The sequence below is a fragment of the Lepidochelys olivacea genome, assembly GCF_965140295.1.
Source record: "Lepidochelys olivacea isolate rLepOli2 genome assembly, chromosome: 5".
Classification (NCBI taxonomy): Eukaryota; Metazoa; Chordata; order Testudines; family Cheloniidae; genus Lepidochelys; species Lepidochelys olivacea.
The window spans coordinates 74,485,072-74,507,006 of NC_140415.1; the positions used below are offsets into that span (position 1 = coordinate 74,485,072).

The 21,935-nt window shown below is 40.5% G+C and overlaps 1 protein-coding gene across 6 annotated transcripts in view; it reads left to right on the forward strand.

Annotated features, from left to right (window-relative positions):
- The window catches only part of COMMD10 (COMM domain containing 10), a 167,932-nt gene that overhangs the window by 11,042 nt on the left and 134,955 nt on the right, over positions 1-21,935 (forward strand). For 3 of the 6 annotated variants that reach the window (XM_084629403.1, XM_084629398.1, XM_084629400.1), the window contains one exon: positions 20,647-20,799. In XM_084629403.1, the coding sequence (XP_084485529.1) occupies positions 20,647-20,799 (153 nt within the window). The remainder of the gene's footprint in view (positions 1-20,646; positions 20,800-21,935) is intronic. The other 3 variants (XM_084629401.1, XM_084629402.1, XM_084629399.1) reach the window with 1 other exon arrangement.

The following is a 21,935-nucleotide window of genomic DNA, read 5'->3' on the forward strand; positions in this document are numbered from 1 at the left end:
GGTTTTTTGTGTACCTTTGGCAATATTGGAAAAATATACTTTGTGTTCATATTTGGAATATGTTGTTTTAGTTCTAGGAGTAACCTCACTGTAATATTTTCATCCACCCCTATTGACAGAAAATCAAATATATTGGAGTCCTGAACATCCTTTGAAACAATTAAAGAGATGTTTTCACTGAGACTGGAATAGCATCTACATAGAAAGTAGAGATGTAAAATCCATCTAAAAATTCTCTTTGACAACACTATCCTCATATATGTATATAAAACGTGGAAGATCTTTGAGGTAACATTTTTCAAAATAGTTGGAACTGTTTAAATACTCCTTTAGTTGTTCTTGTGTGTGTATGTATTTGCATACGTATACTGTATTTATGTGGCCAAGTATTCAACATGTGGTATCTGTTTGCATGTGCAGTTTTCACATGTTGTCACTTATGCGTGCAAATGATAGAATATATTTGTGGGATTTTTAAAGGAGTCTAATGTGACCAAATTGATAGACATTTAATGGAAGCTCAGCAACTAGCTTCCGTAGGCTCCTTTAAAAAGCTTAGCCCACGTATGCAAAATATTTGTGCTGCCCTATACCTGCAGATGAAGTTGGCCATTTGTACATTAATCATCTTTGTGTGCAAAAAAAAATGACAAAGCCTCTTTGAAAACTTGTCCTATAACATTCATCAACTTCTGTTTCCCATATGAAGCTCCATTATTGTTAAGATGTACCCTTTTTTGTCACTTTCCAGTATATTAGTGTTTTAATCTAATCAGATGCTGCTCTTTTAATGAGAGACATGCACAATATTAGAGTGGTCCTAGCAAAGGTGAAGTACCAAATTCCAGTAACTTTACCAATGCATTCTAAGTTTCTCTAATAGTCAGACTGATGCGATGACTGCACTACCCTGGAGTTTGGACTATGAGGATGTAAATAGCAGCGTGCACCAAAGTGCTGCAGTGTAACTCCCCGGGGTGGATTCTGTGGGTGCAAACTAAAAGACACCTAGTTTGCATTAGTATAGTCCTCTTTCTTTTAGTTAGTGCCTGCAGTTTCCACATGGGGGAGTTATAACACAGTACTGGTGCATGCTGCTATTCACACCGGATAGGCCAAACTGTGTGTCAGTGTAGACAAGCCCAAAGAGGTGCATTCAGCACTTTCTCACACAAAAGCTTATGCCACAAATTTCAAACTTGGATGCCCAGATCCTGATTAAGGGATCAGATGTTAATAGATGCCGAGTACCAGCAATTCCCATTGACTTCCAGTCAATAGGGTGCTCCTCTGAAAATCTGGCCACGTTTATTTAGCTGCCTAACTTGAGACACCCTATGGAAATGTTGGCCATGCTTTTATTTTTCTTTTAGTTTTGGGGATGTTTCAGCTCATACCGATCTAAAGATGCTGGAATTTACACTATATATTTGCAGGTCACTTTTTAAGATCCTTTTTGGCCGAGCAAAGCAGGACATTGCACTCACCTTGATGTCATTTTTCTGTGTGTCTGGATGTAATCCTTTTAAACGCTGCATCTAATCAACTGCTAAAGTTTCAGGGAACGTTCTAAGCATCAATAGGCAGAACTGCCTATTGATTTTGGTAAGCACAGGAAAAGCCATTTGCACTTAAAAAGTTGTTCCTTGCTCTTTGTGCTGGAATCTGCCTAACAGCTGTGGGGCAGATGCTCAGCCAGCAGGGTGAACCAGAAGGAGAAGAGAGTGAAGTAGGTTTCATTCTTTCCACCCTCCTACAGATGCCTCCCCAAAGTCTGCTCCATGATGGGGGGAAAGGAGGAGAAGGGGGCACCAGCTGGCTGCTGTCCCTTCCATTCTGGGGGTAAGAAAGGTATTTTGGAAGGAGGAGAAAAAGGAGACACACAACCCCTGGGAATGGGTGGCAGGGGGGACACAGAGCCCCTGGCATGGGAGAGGAGGTAGGGGGAGGGCGTCAGGGTGCCTTTGAAATAGAGGGGGATGGGACGGTAGCACACAGGGAGCTTGTGTGTGTGTGTGGGGGGAGCAGTAATTCACAAACTTTATTGGTTCAAAGAAAAGGAGTACTTGTGGCACCTTAGAGACTAACAAATTTATTTGCGTATAAGCTTTCGTGAGCTACAGCTATCTCCCCACTGTATTTTCCACTGAATGCATCCGTTGAAGTGAGCTGTAGCTCACGAAAGCTTATGCTCAAATAAATTTGTTAGTCTCTAAGGTGCCACAAGTACTCCTTTTCTTTTTGCAAATACAGACTAACACGGCTGCTACTCTGAAACCTGTCTTTATTGGTTCAGATATTGATGTTTGATATACCACATGCAAATTTATCCTTTTTGTACACATTTATTTTTGGCCTTAATAAGCTGAACTTGAGTATTTACAAGACTTATAGTAAAATAAGTTTTGAATATGGCTGGGCGAGTCTAGGTGGGAGGGTTAGAGGACATGAGGTATAGAGCTGTGTTGGGAATTTTTCAGCAAAATTTTTTTTCCTGGAAAATGGTGATTTGTCAAAACTGACCTTTTTTGGGGGGTGGGAGGGGGAAGCATCAGGAAAAGTTTCTTATGTTCAGGATTGAATTTTTGGTTAAAACCAGAGAGAGACCCTCCCCAGAATAGCCTCATGGTAGGACACACAGATGGGCTGTGAGAGATTCAGTTCATTAGTCTACCTGATTTAGACCAGGGACTTGAACCTGCATCTCCCACATCCCAGAGGTTTTCCCTGACCACCAGGCTACTGGTTGTCTTAGGGTGGATAAGCACGCGCGCTCTCCTCTAGCTCTCTGTGTGTGCTGGCTTCTACCTCGGATGTGGTAATATCTACCTCCATATCCTCCTTCCCATTTGTCATCCTACCATTATCCCTAAGCTCCTCATTAAAGACTGAGGCAAAGTATTTGTTTAGATATTGGGCCATGCCTAGATTATCCTTAACCTCCTCAGTGTTTAGTGGTCTCACTTCTTTCTTTCTTTGTTTTTTTCTTATTTATATGGCTATAGAACCTTTTACTGTTGGTTTTAATTCCCTTTGCAAGGTCCAACTCTACATGGCTTTTGGCCTTTCTCACTTTACTCCAATCACTTGCCTCAGTGGCAAACTGCAGTCCCGATTCTAGCCGCTCATCTCAGTGGCAAACTGCATTCCATTCACCAGCCACTGCCTTAGGTGGCAAGTGGGGGGAACCTGGCCCACCCGCTACTCTGAGTCTCGACTCAGGGACCCTATATCTGATAGCCACGTACTGCCCCTCCTCCAACTCCGCTGTCTCCTTCCCTTGGCCACTTTCCTGCAGCCCTAGCATCTTCTTCACCCTTGTATCAGGGCTGTAGTCTGGCAGCTGTCAGCCTGGAGCTTTCTCCTACTCTACTGACCCTGCCCAGCACTGCTCTGTCCAGCATTCTAAGCAGCCAGTCCTCCTCCCTCACCTTTCAGGGAGTGACTGCCGCCTCCTCTGCTCAGCAGCCCCTTCTTATATGGGCCAGCCTGGCCCTGATTGGATGTTCCAATAAAGTGATTGGCTGGCACTATAAGCCTTTTCCTTATTGGCTGCCTCCTGCGCAGCCTCCCCAGGGTGGCTTTAACCCCTTAGCTATCAGTGAGGGGCAGCTGCCCCATGACAGTGGGTGTTTTTCTGAAGTTTCTCTTCCTTTAACTCCTTCATCCGAGTTAAAAAGTTACAGGAGAAAAGGGACTATGAAGTTTTGCACTTAAAATATCAGAACTTCTTTGTGTGCTCCACCTTGCAAAATTAATAGATTTTAAAGCTAGAAAGGAGTATTAGGATCATTACATCTGATTTCTTACACAACACAGGACATGGATCCTTAACCAGTAATTTCTATTTTGTCAATAGCATATCCTTTAAAATGATGTCCAAACTTTATTTAAGCTTAAAGTGACAAAGAATCCCTAGATTAAGTCATTCCAATTCTTTATTACTGTCAATGTTAAAAATGTGTGTCATATTTCTAGTCTAAATTTGTCTAACTTCAGCTTCCGACCATCGGATCTCACTATGTCTTTTTTCATTACCTTAAAGAGCCATCTAACTATCAGAAATCTCTTCCCCACGGGCAACCCAAATTCTGGAATTTCCTAACTTCAGAGTGTTTGCATATATGTGTATGCATATATATTAGGGCTTACGATTAATTGCATTTAACTCATGTGATTAACTCAAAAAAACAATCGCTTTTAATCGCACTGTTAAACAATAGAATACCAATTGAAATTTATTAAATATTTTGGATGCTTTTGTACATTTTCATATATATTCTATATTGTAATTGAAATCAAAGTGTATATTATTTTTGATTACAAATATTTGCACTGTAAAAATGATAAACAAAAGAAATAGTATTTTTCAAGTCACCTCATACAAGTATCGTAATGCAATCTCTTTATTGTGAAAGCGCAACTTAAAGATGTAGATTTTTTTGTTACGTAACTGCACTCAAAAACAAAACAATGTAAAACTTCAAAGCCTACAAGTCCGTTTAGTCCTGCTTCTTGTTCAGCTAATCGCTAAGACAAACAAGTTTGTTTACATTTACAGGAGATAATGCTGCCCACTTCTTATTTACAATGTCACCAGAAAGTGAGAACAGGTATTTGCATGGCACTTTTGTAGTCATCATTGCAAGGTATTTATGTGTCAGATATGCTAAGCATTCATATGCCCCCTCATGCTTTGGCCACCATTCCAGAGGACATGCTTCCATGCTGATGGGACATTAGACATGCAGTTTTCTTTCTATAGGTCTAAAAACTGTAGATTGGTGTGGATAGTTAGCTCAGGCTAGATAGTTCTGGATGCTTTGTATCTGTGATGAGACCACCACCACTGTCTGTAAAGTTGGTTTGGTAAGCCCAATGATTTTAAAACTTTGCATGGTGTGGTAAAGTTTTCTCTTTAATCTTGTGTTATGTATAGTATAAGTGTTGGAAACATTACAAAACTGTAATATTTTTAATAGTAATTTTGGAGTTACCTCACTCCTCTAGATAGGCTTCAGTTTCCAGCATACTCTGATACTGGTTGTCACCTCAGCAGACTGCTTGCTGCAATATCTCACCTAGTGGTAGCTGATCATTCATCATCAATGGATTGGCATTGCAATGTCTTGCAATATGATAATGAGGAAAAGTAAGTTTTTCAAGATTACTCTGGGTCAGTCAGTACATGAAGTACTGACACTGCTATATATTTTTTAAAAAATTTGTGGATACTTTCTAAATGACTTCTTACCTTAATTTTAAGACCTCTGTTCCATTGCTGACTGTCATTGTTTCTTACATATACATCAGAATAATTGGCTCCAGTTCAGCTTCTGCCAAGAGTTTGTCCAGTTATGATAGTGTCTCCTCCAGAGGGAATAAAACATAAGGGTTTATGTGTCTGCTACACATCCCCATTCACCTTGCATGTTTCTGAAAATTAAATCTCCTAGTCACTACCATCTGCCTTCTTTGTTATGTTCTCCCCATCTTCCTAGATAGTGTTCTCTTGATAGATGTACTGCCGTTGCGTTACTTAACTATGCTTTCGTTTAACATGGGTTTTTTTTCCGCTTTTGGGTTTGTTCATATTCATGAATCTTTTTTATACAATCTGTTTATGGATTGCTTTTAAAAATGAAAAACTCATACACTCGGCACTGGATATAGCTTAATTAGATTCAACAGTGTCCAGGTGCTTGACAGGGAATTTCTTCAATTACCCAAACAATCCACTTAATTAAAAACTCTTGGATTTGCATTCTCCTCTTTAGTCCTAAATTGTGTAAACTTTTTTTTTTATAATAGATGGCACAGATAGTGATGCCTGTAGTTAAGATAGACCATGTTTTCAGTTGAGAAAAACTTTGCCAAACTTAAACTGTTTGGGTTGAAATTTTTCATGCTGTGGGTCTGCTTTGTTTTCAGCCCCCACTGAAGTTTTAATTAAAACAGCGTAGCTGTTTCTGGGAATGAGTTTAGGGGAAAATATGTTGTTCTGTCCATATTAGAAAAAAAAATTATCTGTTTCGCTGAGAAGCTCTAGTTCTTCCATGAGCAGGAACTTGAAATTTGGGAGAGGGGTGGCCTTTGTGCCGGGGTGTACTTTTGCCATCCTAGCGAAAATTTGCCCAATTTTGGCCAAGTTATAAGCCCCTGAAAAATCTGTTTTTATATGCTCAATAGAGGTTTCCCAGAGTTTGGGCAGCTATCTCTTCTGAAGATTTCAGCTACATTGATTACGCTCCATGCCCTCCTAACTCCTACATACCAACTGAATTGCAGATGTTCCATCCCCCCAGAGTGAGCATGCTCCTCCTGGGGGCTGCAGAGCCTGAGAAGGACTCTTCCTGCAATTGCTCCTCCTGGCCCTGATGGTCTGCTATTACTTTGGGCAACAGAACTGAGAGTGGCGGGGCGGGGAAGAGACTCTCCTGTAGACTCTCAGTGTCCCCATAGCTGGCACCCAGGCAACATGGAGGAGGAAACAACCAGACTCATAGGCTGTGTCTACACTGGAGCAGAAGGTGTGATTTTTTCAGTTTAGGCAGACATCCCTGAACCAGGTTGACTAAGTTGGAGCACTAGAAATAGAAGTGTAGCTGCTGCTGCTGTGGGGTTTCACAACATGTGAAAGAGTACTGGCACAGGAGTCTGTGCTCTGGGAGTTGTGCCTGAAAGACTAGACACCAAGCCAGTGTCCGTCTCAGTAAGTTTAAAAATATAAGGGATCCAAGGTTAGGTCTAATACAGCAGTCTGGTGACTCTCCAAATGGGGAGCTTAGCCAAGATTGTAACATAAGAATTTTTTTTTTTAAATTGGTCTATAAACAGTTAGGAATTAGGTGACACAGGTTGTGTTGTATTTGGGATTGAGCAAATAACACTTTTACATATTAGTTAACTTATAAATAACCTGGGTTGGGTTTTATTTTTTTTAATTTTTTTTGAGTCAGGACAATCAGTTTATTGTTCCTCCTAAATAACTTTCTCCTTTAAAGTCATGAATAGTTGCTGTTCTGTCTCTTCTTTCTGGCACAAACAAATACTATAATAGCTTTTTCTGTAACCATCACTAGCCTTTCTTTTTCTCAGTCAGTTTCTCATTTTATTTATTCACCATTTTTATTCATGTGGTTTTTATCTGCCTGTGTACGTGCATGCACGTGTATAATCATTACTGTTGAGGCTTACCAGCTGTCTTTTTTTTCAGTTGCTTTATAAATCTGCATATAAATTCCTTGTCTTTTTTTTTCTTGAACATATATTTTTAAGGTCTAGCTCAAAGGCATTTGTCATTTCACTGTGTAATGATCAAGAGGAAAACTGACCAGGAAAAGAGGTGTTTATAGCACTCAATAGAGAATCTCATGAAACATATAAGAAGGTTTTAAAACCTATCTTTTATACAATAGGCAGCCGCTGCATATCCCCTAGGATTGGTAAAGTGGCATGATATCCTCTCAAGTAAACTAAAGAGGTTATTAAACTGCAGGTTCTCTTTTAGTCTATAGAAGGAAGACTTTTATTTTAATGAGACCTGCTAAAAGAAGTTACAATATCTTGGCGTGTGCCACATAACTGCCGTCTCCTGGTTCTAAATCCTGTTTCCTGCCTGCAGTTTTCCAGCAATGACCCATCTTCCCACACCAGCCTAATAAAATATAAATCAATAATAGCAATTTAGAAAACAAACAGTTTTTATTTCAGATTTTTTTGTGAGAAATGCTTATCTTTGAACTGTCATACACTTGGGTTGAGTAAAATGGATATACTGGTATGTTCCTTTAAAGAAACATAGCTAAAACAAAAACTAACTTTTTTTAAGCCAAGAAACTGAATGTTTCTCATTTCATTTTTGAAAACCCTGCTTTAAAGGATTGGGATTTTTTTTGTCAGCGCTTGTAGCCATTGGGAGGACTAAGCCTTTTCTAAGTTAATCGGGAACAAATTCATTCAATAGTCTGTAGGAAAGAGTGTGCAGAGTTGTCCCACTGAATGGGCAGTGCAGATAGTGCTAGACAACTCTGTGTTAGTCTCTGCTGCATGCAGCTTACTACACTGGTTTCTTTAGAGGGCTACTGTCCAGGAGATAGTTGAGGCTCCCTGATTCTGCCTCAGCTCTGTTGCAGTTTACGGCTGCTTAGTTAGATCAGTTTAGTTGTCAGATACTATTCTGCCTGGTGTTCACATAGCTTTTTAATACTCACTTCTTCCATGACACCACCAAGAAGTGAATCAACCAAGACATTTTTGACATTTATTTCAAATGCATAGTTTCTAAAAGCTATACAAAAATGTGTTCAACTATACTGTACACATGTCCCTGCTGCTTTGTGTGATGTTATTGCTGTAACCCTTGACTTCCTCCACATGTTCACCCTATTGTTGGTTGCCCTGTCACTGTGGCATATGTGAAACAATATTGCACACATTTTGGTGCAACTCATCTGTGTTGTGATGTGTCTAGCACACTTTTGAGTACTCTAAAATTTATACCTTATATAGTTTAGTTTATTAATATAGCATCTTAGCCATATGCCATTGTGCGTAATACCTTCTATTGTTAGTTTTTTGGCCCTAGGAACTTTAAAATTAATAGATTGATTTAAGCAAAGGCTATTTTTCAAGTCTATGATTGAGGAAAAAGGGATTATTAATATGCTGATGCCAAAGTAGAAACACATTTATACTGTATGGTTAAACTAAAGTTGTTGTTTTTACTCATGGAGACTTGGCCAATGTAATTTGATTGTGATCTTTGCAAAGTTACTTTAGCTCCTGAGTTTACAAGAAAGTACTGTCCTGCCGCTTATTACCTAATACCTTCAGCCTCTGCAGTATCACCACAGAGGTACTGAAGTATGCATAATTTCTATCATCAAACATAGATAATAGTAACAATAACCTGTTTTCTCACCGGCCTGGACTTTCTTGATCTATGAAATGTTTCCAGCTTGTGGTCCAACTAAGAAGGTAGGAGTCTAATTAGATTCCAAGAACTTGACCTAGCCAACATGCTCTAAAACCTTACCAACTGCTATATAATAATTATAATAAATATAATAAGCCAAATCCTGGATTCAGTGCATAGCCTGTGTTAAGCTTGATGCTAAAAAGAGTCACGTAGGGAAGTATCTTCCATTCCCTTGTCCTCCAGGATGTACTCAAATCACTGCTGCAGCTTCAAGGTAGTACATGGGTGGGGAAAATAGCTGATGGAGCCACATAGGTTTGTCTGCACTGCAGTCAAGGTATGTGATTGCAGCACATGTAGGCACACCCAAACTAGCCTTAATCTGGCCAGTTTGAGTACCAATAGTAGTGAAGCTGTGGCAGCATGGACTTCATCTGGGCCTCTGGGTATTTGCTCAGGGTGGCTAACCCGTACTGAAGTCTTTGCTGCCAGAGCTCCATTGCTGGATCAGAGCTTGCTTGTATGTGTGTACACATGCTGCAATCACACCTCTAATTGCAGCGTACGCATACCTGTAATTGCATGTTCTCCAGATCTGCCCTTATGTGTCCCTCCCACAAACCTCCTCCATTCTGGAACACAGGACTCTCCCAGTGGAACATTGCTTCCAGACACAGTAGGTATGGACCCTTTAGTAGGGATGACCCATATGTTGCCTACCATGTGCCTTGGAATCACACTATTTATGCTCCCAGTTATGCCTTGTATACTCACTAGGGGAAAGGCAAAATATGTCCCTAATGAAGAGTCAGAGACACACTGCTGCAGCACATCTTCAAATTGTTAAACTAGCTGTAGAGAAAAGTAATTATAAATGTGAGTAATTGACTTAAAATGGCAGTTGCATCAATAGTTAACGAGCTTTGGATTTTACATATCTTCTATACAAATGTGAATCAATGATTTCTTTACTAACAGCCTAGTAAGTAACTGGCTGAAACTGAAAGCATGAAAGTCCATCTTAGTGGCTTGAGTAGACATTGCTAATACCAGAAAGGTCACTACTGTTAGAAGGTAGCCTCAGATCTGTGCCAAGATTTAAATTTATAAAATGGATATTAATATTTATTTTCAGTCATGCTTAAAATCAGTGACTGTATCATTGGAAGCTGATTTGACCCGATTGATGGGCTCATTATAAACTAGATCAGGAGTCGGCAACCTTTCAGAAGTGGTGTGCCGAGTCTTCATTTATTCACTCTAATTTAAGGTTTCGCGTGCCGGTAATGCATTTTAACATTTTTAGAAGATCTCTCTCTATAAGTCTATATTATATAACTAAACTATTGTTGTATGTAAAGTAAGCAAGGTTTTTAAAATGTTTAAGAAGCTTCATTTAAAATTAAATTAAAATGCAGATCTTATCAGTTTAGTGTAGTGGTTCTTAACCTGGGGTGCACGCACCCCCTGGGGCTGTGAGATGCCCTTTCTGGGGGTGCGAGACATGCAAGATTTTTTTAGAAGGTAAATCATCAAAAACACAAATTAAGCACAGGCACATAAGTACAACTACTTTCTTTCATCAAACCTATATATTTATTAACATTATACATTTTTAACGATTACTGTAATATACAAAGTTTTTAAGTTTTCAAGTTTTAAAGCTAATTGTAGTGTAATTTTTGATAAGGGCTGCAGAACGCTGGGCTCAGGCCAGGAGTAGAGCCCTGGGCTGGCTGCTGGTACCCTAAGCCGGCAGGAAGGCTGAGCAGGGCTGGAGGCCTGGACCCCAGCTGGAACCCCAGACCAGCAGCAGGGTGAGTGGGGCCTGGGGCTGGTATCCCAGGCCAGTAACAGGCTGGGCAGGGAAGATGGCTGGGATGCTGGCTGGCAAGGGGCCGGCAGCCAGAACCCCAGACTGTCAGGGGGCTGAGCTGGGTGGCGGACAGAACCCCAGATCGGTAGCGGCTCACCCGCTGCTGGTCTGGGGTTCCACCCATTCCTGCCATCCAGGGTCCCGGCCCCACTCAGTCCACTGCCGGCCGGGGATTCCGTTCACTCAGGCTGGCAGTGGGCTGAGCTGGGCCAGCGGCCGGAACTCCAGACAGTCAGTGGGCTGAGCGGGGCCGGTGGCCGGAACTCCAGACCGGCGGTGGGCTGAGTGGCTCAGCCCGCCGCCAGTCTGGGGTTCCGTCCGTTGGCTCCTGCCAGCTGGGGTCCCGGCCGCTGGCCCCGCTTGGCCTGCTGCCAGTCTAGGGTTCCATTCACCCAGGCAGGCAGTGGGCTGAGCGGGGCGGGCGGCCGGGACCCCGGCTGGCAGCGGCATGCCGGTAAAAATTGGCTCGTGTGCTGCAGGTTGCCAACCCCTGAGCTAGATCAATAAGAGATTTAATACCGTACCTTAATTTTCTTGATATACACTTTTCTTCTCAGTAGTTGCAGTAGTACTGTGTAATCTAGCTGTTTCAAAGGAGGCTACAAAAGATGCCTATGGTTTTGTCCTTTGTCACAAACTTAGTTTACTTTAAGTTTCTGACCAACCAGTATTACATTCCATGCTAAATTTAAGTACCATTCTGTCCTACTCCCACTAGATAGCTAACTTGTCAAAAAACTTATACTGATTTAATATGAGCCAGATCCATGTGTAAGTAATCCTCTGGACTTTGTTGGGAGTATATATGCGTGTATGCTTTAAGCGTGGTAGAGTTTGTGTGATCTAAAGGTTACCTTCTTAAACTGTTCCAGGTACAGAAAATTATAGAACACTCACTCTCAATTTAGCACTACTGCTGCCTGCTCACAAGTATTCTGACCAGAAGGCTATGCTTTTCTGATTTTGTAATTAGGATGAATTTGCAATGTATTTATCTGAGATAAATGTAAATTATTTTTCTACTTTGTCACACCAGGACAAAGCCAGTCAGCATTCAAATCCTTTTATATGTAAACAGGAGTAGTGTTTGTTTGTGCAGAGATCTAATGATGTATATGACAAGGTATTCAACACCATTTCTGAGTCTAGGTTTTCTATGAATATAAAGCAGCGTTATAGGCTTAATATGGTTTAATTGTGCTTGCATATATGTATTCTAATCCGAATCAGATAATATCAAAATCTTCAATTTATTAGATATTTTAATAAATTTATTTTAACAAAAAGAAAAGGAGGACTTGTGGCACCTTAGAGACTAACCAATTTATTAGAGCATAAGCTTTCGTGAGCTACAGCTCACTTCCTCAGACCTGTAGCTCACGAAAGCTTATGCTCTAATAAATTGGTTAGTCTCTAAGGTGCCACAAGTCCTCCTTTTCTTTTTGCAAATACAGACTAACACGGCTGCTACTCTGAAACCTGTCTTTATTTTAACAGTTATTACATAGTTTATAGTTTGTAATCATGCACAAATGAAAGGTGTAATTTGTATTACCTTTTGTGAAAAGCTAGTAATTTTAAATGCCGAACATCAGGGAATCTTGCACAAATGGGAGATGCAATTTGTATTATATTTTAGTGAAAAGCTAGTAATTTTAAATGTAGTACATTTTTTCAAAAACATCACAAGGATCTGAATGTAATAATCAAGGTATTCATAATATGTTGATACTAAAGCTTTAGCTGATCGGTTGTCACATAATTATCTAAGCTTCTTCTTTTGTAGAAATTCTGATAATGTTGATTTCAGCCACTCTTAAAATGTGCAGCCTTTGTTACAGTTTAAGCAGTACTGCTTATTTATTGTCACTACTATCTCCACTACTTTCTCTGGGGTAAATGCTGCTGGCACCCTCTACTCTGCAGATATGTGCTAAAGTGTGGAAAATCCGTGGAGGAGAAACAGTGGGTGGTTTAGCTGATACTTCAGCATCCTGTTCATGCTGCAGAAATGTATAAACTTTCTGCTTGACCTCAGCTTGATTTTATCACAAGACTCATCATTGAAGCCCTACCAAATTCACGGTCCATTTTGGTCAATTTCACTGTCATATGATTTTAAAAATGGTAAATGTTATGATTTTAGCTATTTAATTCTGAAATTTCATGATGGTCTAATTGTAGGGGTCCTAACCCAAAAGGAGGTGTGTGTGTGTGTGTGGGGGTCACAAGGTTATTATAGTGGGGTTGCGATACTGCTACTCTTACTTCTGCGCTGCTGATTGTGGTGGCACTGCCGTCAGAGCTGAGCAGCTGGAGAATGGCGGCTGCTGGCTGGGAGCCCAGCTCAGAAGGCAGAACTACTGCCGGCAGCAGCACAGAAGTAAGGGTAGCATGGTATGGTATGCTGCACAGCTCTGAAGTCAACACAGAAGTGAGGGTGGCAATACTGTGATCCCCTGAAATACCTCCGCCCCTCGCAGCTCCCTTTTGGTCAGGACCCCAATTTGAGAAATGCTGGTCTCCCCTGTGAAATCTGTATAGTATAGGGTAAAAGGACACAAATGACCAGATTTCTTGCGGGGGATGGGCGGGAGACGCACTAGATTTCATGGTTCGTGATGTGTTTTTCATTGCTGTGAATTTAGTAAGGCCCTACTCATAATATGTAATCCCTAGCTCTTGGAGACAGGTGATTTGGTGATAAACCCAGATTTCATGTTGTAGTTTTTTTTTTTTTAAGTAAATTTTTAGTCTTCATGGTGATGGAGAAAAGCTTGAACATGTGACCAGAATGGACTCTAAAAGCTCATAAATGAGAAGACAACAAGGAGTCCGGTGGCACCTTAAAGACTAACGGATTTATTTGAGCATAAGCTTTCATTGGTAAAAATTCGACTTCTTCAGATACATGTTACTAACAGATTTATTTGAGCATAAGCTTTTGTGGGTAAAAATCCCACTTCTTCAGATGCAGAAGATGCATCTGAAGAAGTGGGATTTTTACCCACAAAAGCTTATGCTCAAATAAATCTGTTAGTCTTTAAGGTGCCACCAGACTCATTGTTGTTTATGTGGATACAGACTAACACGGCTACCCCTGATACATAAATGAGAAGGCCACACTCCTCACTCCAACATTTTTATTTTCAAATCGCATGATTTTTAAGCCTGTCTCAGGTCCCAGAATTTTGCCTCAATTTTTTTGACCTCTTGGAGTTGAAAATTGTGACTACCGAGGGTACAGTCTGGGCTATGTCCCCTCAATTATCCAATCTGGGAGCTTTTTACCTTGCTTTACTATGAGGGCAACCACTCCTGTGGTCTGCTCACACACAGCCTCTAGTTTGTAAATCACTCCCAGTTATACTATATGAATGCTATAGCCAGCCACTCATGATCACATTACAGGGCAACATCAGCAAACTCCCAGTCTCAGACTTTCCCCCAGAAATGTGCATCTTGTACTGCCCAGCACCCTCCTGTACGTTACAAGCTCATATAAAGTCTGTCATTTATTAATGGAAAATAATATGCACAAATCTGGTTTCCCAAACACTTCAGTCTAAACAACAAAACAAAATTATTATTTATGGAAAGATAGATTTTAAGTGCTTACATGTAATGAGGTAGGTATGTATGTCAGAATTGGTTACAAGGAGATAAAAGGTAAAACACAACTAACACCTAACTTAACAAGCTAAGTGAATACAAAGCAAAGGTCTCTCTCACTCACCACATATTCCAGTGGTCCTGCTGCCTGAACCTCTTTCAATCAGGATTTCCCCCCTCCTTCCCCAGTACAATGCTGCTTCTTTTGTTCTTCAGGTGTTGCAGCTGGGTAGACAGCAAGGAGGGAGAGATGATTCTCTTGTGCAAAAATCATCTCCAGGTGATGTTCAGGAGACAGAGTTTAATCTGCTGCTTTGACAAACTGTAGCTTTTTGCCCACCCTCTCTCTCCTGCCGAAGAATGGCCACTTAATTAGGTGATGGTCCATTTGATCTTGTTGACCCTGGCTGAGGGGTTGGCTAGCGTTTTGTTTCTGGGGGACTTGTTTGTGACTACCCTCCAGAATACATTGGAACATGTCTTGCTAACATTATTCAGTGGAATTTTATATCCTTACATACAAATGTTGCCACACATATTTTACCAGGATACTAATGATCAGCAAATCATGAGTTTTCATATATCTTACACAATATGCTTTGAATAGAATTTAACATAGTCTTGTAGAAAGGGTGAACAGAGGGGTACAGACTGTCATAGCAATATGGGGAAGTGAAATAAGATGTTTCACTGCCCGCTTTGAGTGTCTGCTCACATACCCAGTTCTTTCTTCGGCCGTAACGCCCCTTCTCTTCCTCTCAAATTGCATTTCTTACCAAGAATTTACCCTGATTTCATCTCCAGCTCAGTTTCTGATTGGCACATCTGACCCTGCTCTCCACACTCTCAGCTGCAACCCTGAGTGTGTCTTTGTCATGGACATCCAGTGTTCCACCACTCTCAAGTTGAGCATCCTTCACAGTCCTTTCTTGCTCCTTCCCTGGCAGATGTTCCATAAATACTAACTTGTATTAGTGATATTGACTGCCTCCTCCCGCCCCCATCTTCTAGTTATACCTCCTTAGTTTACAGACACCTGAAAATGTGATTTTTTTAAAATAAAAATGTTGAGCTAAAACTAGATAAATGTTAGTGCTACCAGTAAGACATTATGTAGCAAAATAACACGTCCACCATATTTATCTTCAAATTAGAGAGAGAGGAGCTAGCTTTTCTTCATATAAATGTGTGTGTGTAGAATATCTATAAATGTGTGTATTATATATATAAATGTATAAAGTATGCTGATGAGGAACTGTGAAAAGATGCCAAAAGTCTACAGTAACTGAACGCATGTATTTATTTTCATAAATTAAGAGGACTATTTTTTTTTTTTAAATCCAAGGAATTACCTCTGAGATTACATTAAAACTCCACAATAGATTGTGGATACTGGAAAATCGTTCAAACCTTTTTGGGTCATTATAGTAAATATTATATTAGAAATGAAAAAAATTGAAATGTCTTTTTATCCTTTGGAAAAATAATCCTAAAAGTTGTACCACTTAATTGTTGGCAAGTACTGTGAAATAAAGTATTTCGGAAATAAATATTGTACAGAAACCTTGTTACCACTCACAAAAGGTTAGTTACTATTTCAGAATTTTGAACATCTTCCAAATAAGCAAAGCCACGGCAAAATATATGTTCTATCTCCCTTTCAAGAAAATAAATAGGCAAACCATTTGAAGCTTCAGATAGCATAGAGTATATTAATCAAATATTGTTCTCAAACAGCTATATTAAAATACCCCCCCCCATGAATCTTACCAAAAACAAAGTAATTTTAAAGTAAACCAATATAAATAAAGTTAGGGCTTTTATTGCATTGTTTAGACTATTGTGTTGCAGTATTTATTGTGTGTGTTCTAAGATGTCTGCAATATTCCAGAATAAGTGTGAATTAGGAGTGAAGTAAAAACCATAAATCTGCATTTCTAACACAACATGATGTTTAGTTTACCGCTAGAGGTCCCTTTCAAAATAAAACAAACATTTGGCTCAAGCCCCCTCCCCCCCCCAAAACCCTATTGACACTTACAGTTCTAAAAAATTTAAACGAAAATGTTGGACTCCCTTAATGTTGTTCCATCTGGGGGCAGGTAGTGGGAGTGAGGAGTCCAGCTCAATGTGCAGCTGAGGCTACTTAACCAAGGTAGCATGCAGCCACCAGTCGTCTCTCACACTCTTAAAGTTACTGAAACAATCCTGTAGTAAAACTGTCAAGGTTTTGGGGCCTAGACCATGGATGAGAGTTCTCTCAACAGCCCTGTTAGCAAATACACATTGCAAGCATGTCAAAGCATAACCACTATCCCCATTCCACTGTAACAAAATGTGCAGGAGACGTTAGGAAAACTCAGGAGTCGCATAGCAACCATGTGGTCTACTAAAATCACTACTGTATTGGGATTATTCCTAGCTCTGCCAGTGGCCTGCCAGGTGACCTTAGGCAAATGACTTCCCTTCTCTGTGCCTTAGTTTCCCGTCTTTAAAATGGGGATGATGAAGTAAAATACTTCAAGATTTTACTTGATACTTCAAGGGACAAACCATCCCGATGAGTCGAAAGAATAGTAAATATGGCAGGCGACCAGCTTGGCTTAATGGTGAAATCCTAGCGGATCTTAAACATAAAAAAGAAGCTTACAAGAAGTGGAAGGTTGGACATACGACCGGGGAAGAGTATAAAAATATTGCTCGGGCATGTAGGAATGTTATCAGGAGGGCCAAATCGCACCTGGAGCTGCAGCTAGCCAGAGATGTCAAGAGTAACAAGAAGGGTTTCTTCAGGTATGTTGGCAACAAGAAGAAAGCCAAGGAATGTGTGGGCCCCTTACTGAATGAGGGAGGCAACCTAGTGACAGAGGATGTGGAAAAAGCTAATGTACTCAATGCTTTTTTTGCCTCTGTTTTCACTAACAAGGTCAGCTCCCAGACTGCTGCGCTGGGCATCACAAAATGGGGAAGAGATGGCCAGCCCTCTGTGGAGATAGAGGTGGTTAGGGACTATTTAGAAAAGCTGGACGTGCACAAGTCCATGGGGCCGGACGAGTTGCATCCGAGAGTGCTGAAGGAATTGGCGGCTGTGATTGCAGAGCCATTGGCCATTATCTTTGAAAACTCGTGGCGAACCGGGGAAGTCCCGGATGACTGGAAAAAGGCTAATGTAGTGCCAATCTTTAAAAAAGGGAAGAAGGAGGATCCTGGGAACTACAGGCCAGTCAGCCTCACTTCAGTCCCTGGAAAAATCATGGAGCAGGTCCTCAAAGAATCAATCCTGAAGCACTTGCATGAGAGGAAAGTGATCAGGAACAGCCAGCATGGATTCACCAAGGGAAGGTCATGCCTGACTAATCTAATTGCCTTTTATGATGAGATTACTGGTTCTGTGGATGAAGGGAAAGCAGTGGATGTATTGTTTCTTGACTTTAGCAAAGCTTTTGACACGGTCTCCCACAGTATTCTTGTCAGCAAGTTAAGGAAGTATGGGCTGGATGAATGCACTACAAGGTGGGTAGAAAGCTGGCTAGATTGTCGGGCTCAACGGGTAGTGATCAATGGCTCCATATCTAGTTGGCAGCCGGTATCAAGTGGAGTACCCCAAGGGTCGGTCCTGGGGCCGGTTTTGTTCAATATCTTCATAAATGATCTGGAGGATGGTGTGGATTGCACTCTCAGCAAATTTGCGGATGATACTAAACTGGGAGGAGTGGTAGATACGCTGGAGGGGAGGGATAGGATACAGAAAGACCTAGACAAATTGGAGGATTGGGCCAAAAGAAATCTGATGAGGTTCAATAAGGATAAGTGCAGGGTCCTGCACTTAGGACGGAAGAACCCAATGCACAGCTACAGACTAGGGACCGAATGGCTAGGCAGCAGTTCTGCGGAAAAGGACCTAGGGGTGACAGTGGACGAGAAGCTGGCTATGAGTCAGCAGTGTGCCCTTGTTGCCAAGAAGGCCAATGGCATTTTGGGATGTATAAGTAGGGGCATAGCGAGCAGATCGAGGGACGTGATCGTTCCCCTCTATTCGACATTGGTGAGGCCTCATCTGGAGTACTGTGTCCAGTTTTGGGCCCCACACTTCAAGAAGGATGTGGATAAATTGGAGAGAGTCCAGCGAAGGGCAACAAAAATGATTAGGGGACTGGAACACATGAGTTATGAGGAGAGGCTGAGGGAGCTGGGATTGTTTAGCCTGCAGAAGAGAAGAATGAGGGGGGATTTGATAGCTGCTTTCAACTACCTGAAAGGGGGTTCCAAAGAGGATGGCTCTAGACTGTTCTCAATGGTAGCAGATGACAGAACGAGGAGTAATGGTCTCAAGTTGCAGTGGGGAAGGTTTAGATTGGATATTAGGAAAAACTTTTTCACTAAGAGGGTGGTGAAACACTGGAATGCGTTACCTAGGGAGGTGGTAGAATCTCCTTCCTTAGAGGTTTTTAAGGTCAGGCTTGACAAAGCCCTGGCTGGGATGATTTAACTGGGAATTGGTCCTGCTTTGAGCAGGGGGTTGGACTAGATGACCTTCAGGGGTCCCTTCCAACCCTGATATTCTATGATTCTAAGATGAAAAGCCCTGTATAAAAGCTGGGTCTTTTCATTATTACCTAGCCACAGTAGTATATCAGCTGCAAACCTAGGTGAGAAATAGAACTATCGAAATGACTATTAGCTCCTACCAACAAACATTTCTCTTTCTTTTTTAAAAAGCTAGGAAATTAAATGGCAAAAAACTTGGTTAATGCAGCGTTAAGGTTGCTGAGTGACAGCTCATGCCTTTCCAGAATATCAAATTCAGCAAAACTCAAACTTTTGGAAATTAGGAAATACAGAGTTAAGGTAACTCCTATGCAACCTTAATGCTGCCCTCTTTGAGCAATGTCCCATAGTGCCTATAACACACACATTCCCACTGTGCTTTTTCACTTTAATTGATGGACGGTAACTTCACTTACTGTACACAATCACAGTTCTTCTTAGGAGCTCCAACTTATTCCTCTCCTATCCAATACAGTTACACGTAAATGTGAATGTATCTGGACTATATGGAGACCATTCCCAGTGGCTACTGGAGGCTCTGGGGGCAGAGCTAAGGTTGTGTGGGCGTTTACCTTAATTCTGTATTTCCTGTTTTCAGAAGTTTTAGTTTTGCTGAATTTGACATTCTGGAAGGGCAGAAGCTATCACTGGACAACCTTAACTCTGCATTAACTAAGATTTATGTCATTTAATATATTTAGTTCCATAACCAATTTAAAATGCATTTCTATGAACAAAACATAAAGAAATTCCAAATAGAGTTAAAAAACTTTATAAGACTAACTTGAAGCAGGTGATAATTATGCTAATTAAACCTCTCAGCGGGTAACTGCCCTTCAGTTTTCTTCTCTTCTCCTATAGCCAGAGAAATTGGTTCCTGAAAGCCCCCTAGTTCTGTGGCTTATGTAGTAATATCTCCCTTACAATGGGATATTGTGATGCATAATTTGCTAATGTTTGTAAATCACTTTAGGTCCTTGACTTAAAAGTGATATAGAGTGTATTTTGTGTGTGGTTTCCTTTTATGTGCATTTTGTTTGTTACTGAAGAAGGAACAGACTTTGCAGGTCACACTATTAGCTGTTTTGGTTCTGCAATGTTAACAGGAGTGGAAAGCAACACAGAATAATTTTTGTCATAAATATTGGCAGGCATGATGGAATGCACCCAGGGTGTGGACCTGCTGATTAAGAATTTGCCATTTTTATTTAGTCACTTTCCAAAGCAAACCACATTTGCCATTAAGATTCTATTTTTGGAAAGGAAATTTAAGTATAAAACAGAATGTAAATGGGAACCTCAGGGGGTCAACACTTTTGAAAATCATTTATTTTTTAGATTTGATTTATAAATTGCTTCCCAAGAGTGTGGAAATCACTGTAAGTCACTGTCCTCTTTAATTTTAGGAATACATTGATTTACTTGAACATATCAGACCTTTACCCTCAAGGCTGTCACAATTACCATAGAATAAACAATATTTAAAGGGTGTTTTTGCAGATTAATTTAAAACAAGCCACATTATATAGTTGAGGGAGAATTTGCAGAATGTGCTTTGCATAGGAACCCTAATGCCTATGTAGAGCCTGGCCATCCATGTTCATTGACACAGACTACTGAGAAATGTTGAAAGCTTACCTCCTTATTGCTTCTGCAGCAACTGATTCTAATTTGAACTTGTGTTTTATAGCTTGAGACAATTGGATGGCAGCTTAACCTTCAGATGGCTCAGTCCACCCAAGCTAAACTGAAATCTCCTCAAGCTGTATTAGAACTTGGAATGAGCAATGAAGATTCAAAGGTAGGAAAGCCACTGCCTGGCAGAGTGAATTTAGGAATTTTTGTAAGTATTATTATTTTAAGGTTCTAAGACTATAACTAGCTCTACTGATGGTCATTAATATCACAGCAGTGTTTACATTTATTTTTTTAAAGGTAATTTAATTTAAGCAACTGGAATTAATAAAAAATTGGCGTATTGTTATTTGCATTAAGTAGGTTTTGGGACTGAATGCCATATAAGCAGTTCTTTGTGCTATGGGGTATGGTTATTGTATATAATGTACCTCATGATTGATAATGCTTAGATATTTTGCATATGGTTTTCCACTGCCTTCTATTTTATACTTTGTCAAAGTAGGGCTGAGATTTTATCAAATCATTATGCATGTGTTCTAAGACCACTATACAGGTGTAAATGACAGTGGAGAGCCAGGGTCTTTACATTTTTAATCGTACAGCCTTATCTACCATGTGGTTTTTAGCCATTGGTTTAGCTACACTGAGACAGCCACTGATGTAAACATGCTGCACCAATGTAAACCTTGGGTTGTGTTGGTGGATCTTACTTCAGTTTGAAATGGACATGCTACGTCAATGGAAGCCACTTTTTACATTTATGTTGTATATTTTGCTACTGGTTTGAATTGATCCAATTGCATTGACTTATCCACAGTGGTGGGTAAACCTTAATATAGGCAAAGTCTGACTAATAGGGAAAGTAAATTTACAAAATCCCAAAGTAATACAAATAATGTTTTGTTTATGTTTGAATAGTAAGATCTACTGGTTTAGCATACTTTAGGATAGGATTATCTCACCTTGCCAGTGGAAAGTAACCTCTCCCCAACTTTTGTGGTCTCTACTTTAATCTGTGTCAGTGAAAAAGCAGATTTTAAAAAAAGGAGGAAAAATTTAATTCTAGGGACCTGATTCTGACCTCAGACCTACATTAATCTGACCTCAGACCTACATTAATCCACAATAACTCCACTAATTTAAGAACATAAGAATGGCCATACTGGGTCAGACCAAAGGTCCATCCAGCCCAGTATCCTGTCTACTGACAGTGACCAATGCCAGGTGCCCCAAAAGGAATGAACCTAACAGGTAATGATCTAGCGATCTCTCTCCTGCCATCCATCTCCACCCTCTGACAAACAGAGGCTAGGGACACCATTGCTTACCCATCCTGGCTAA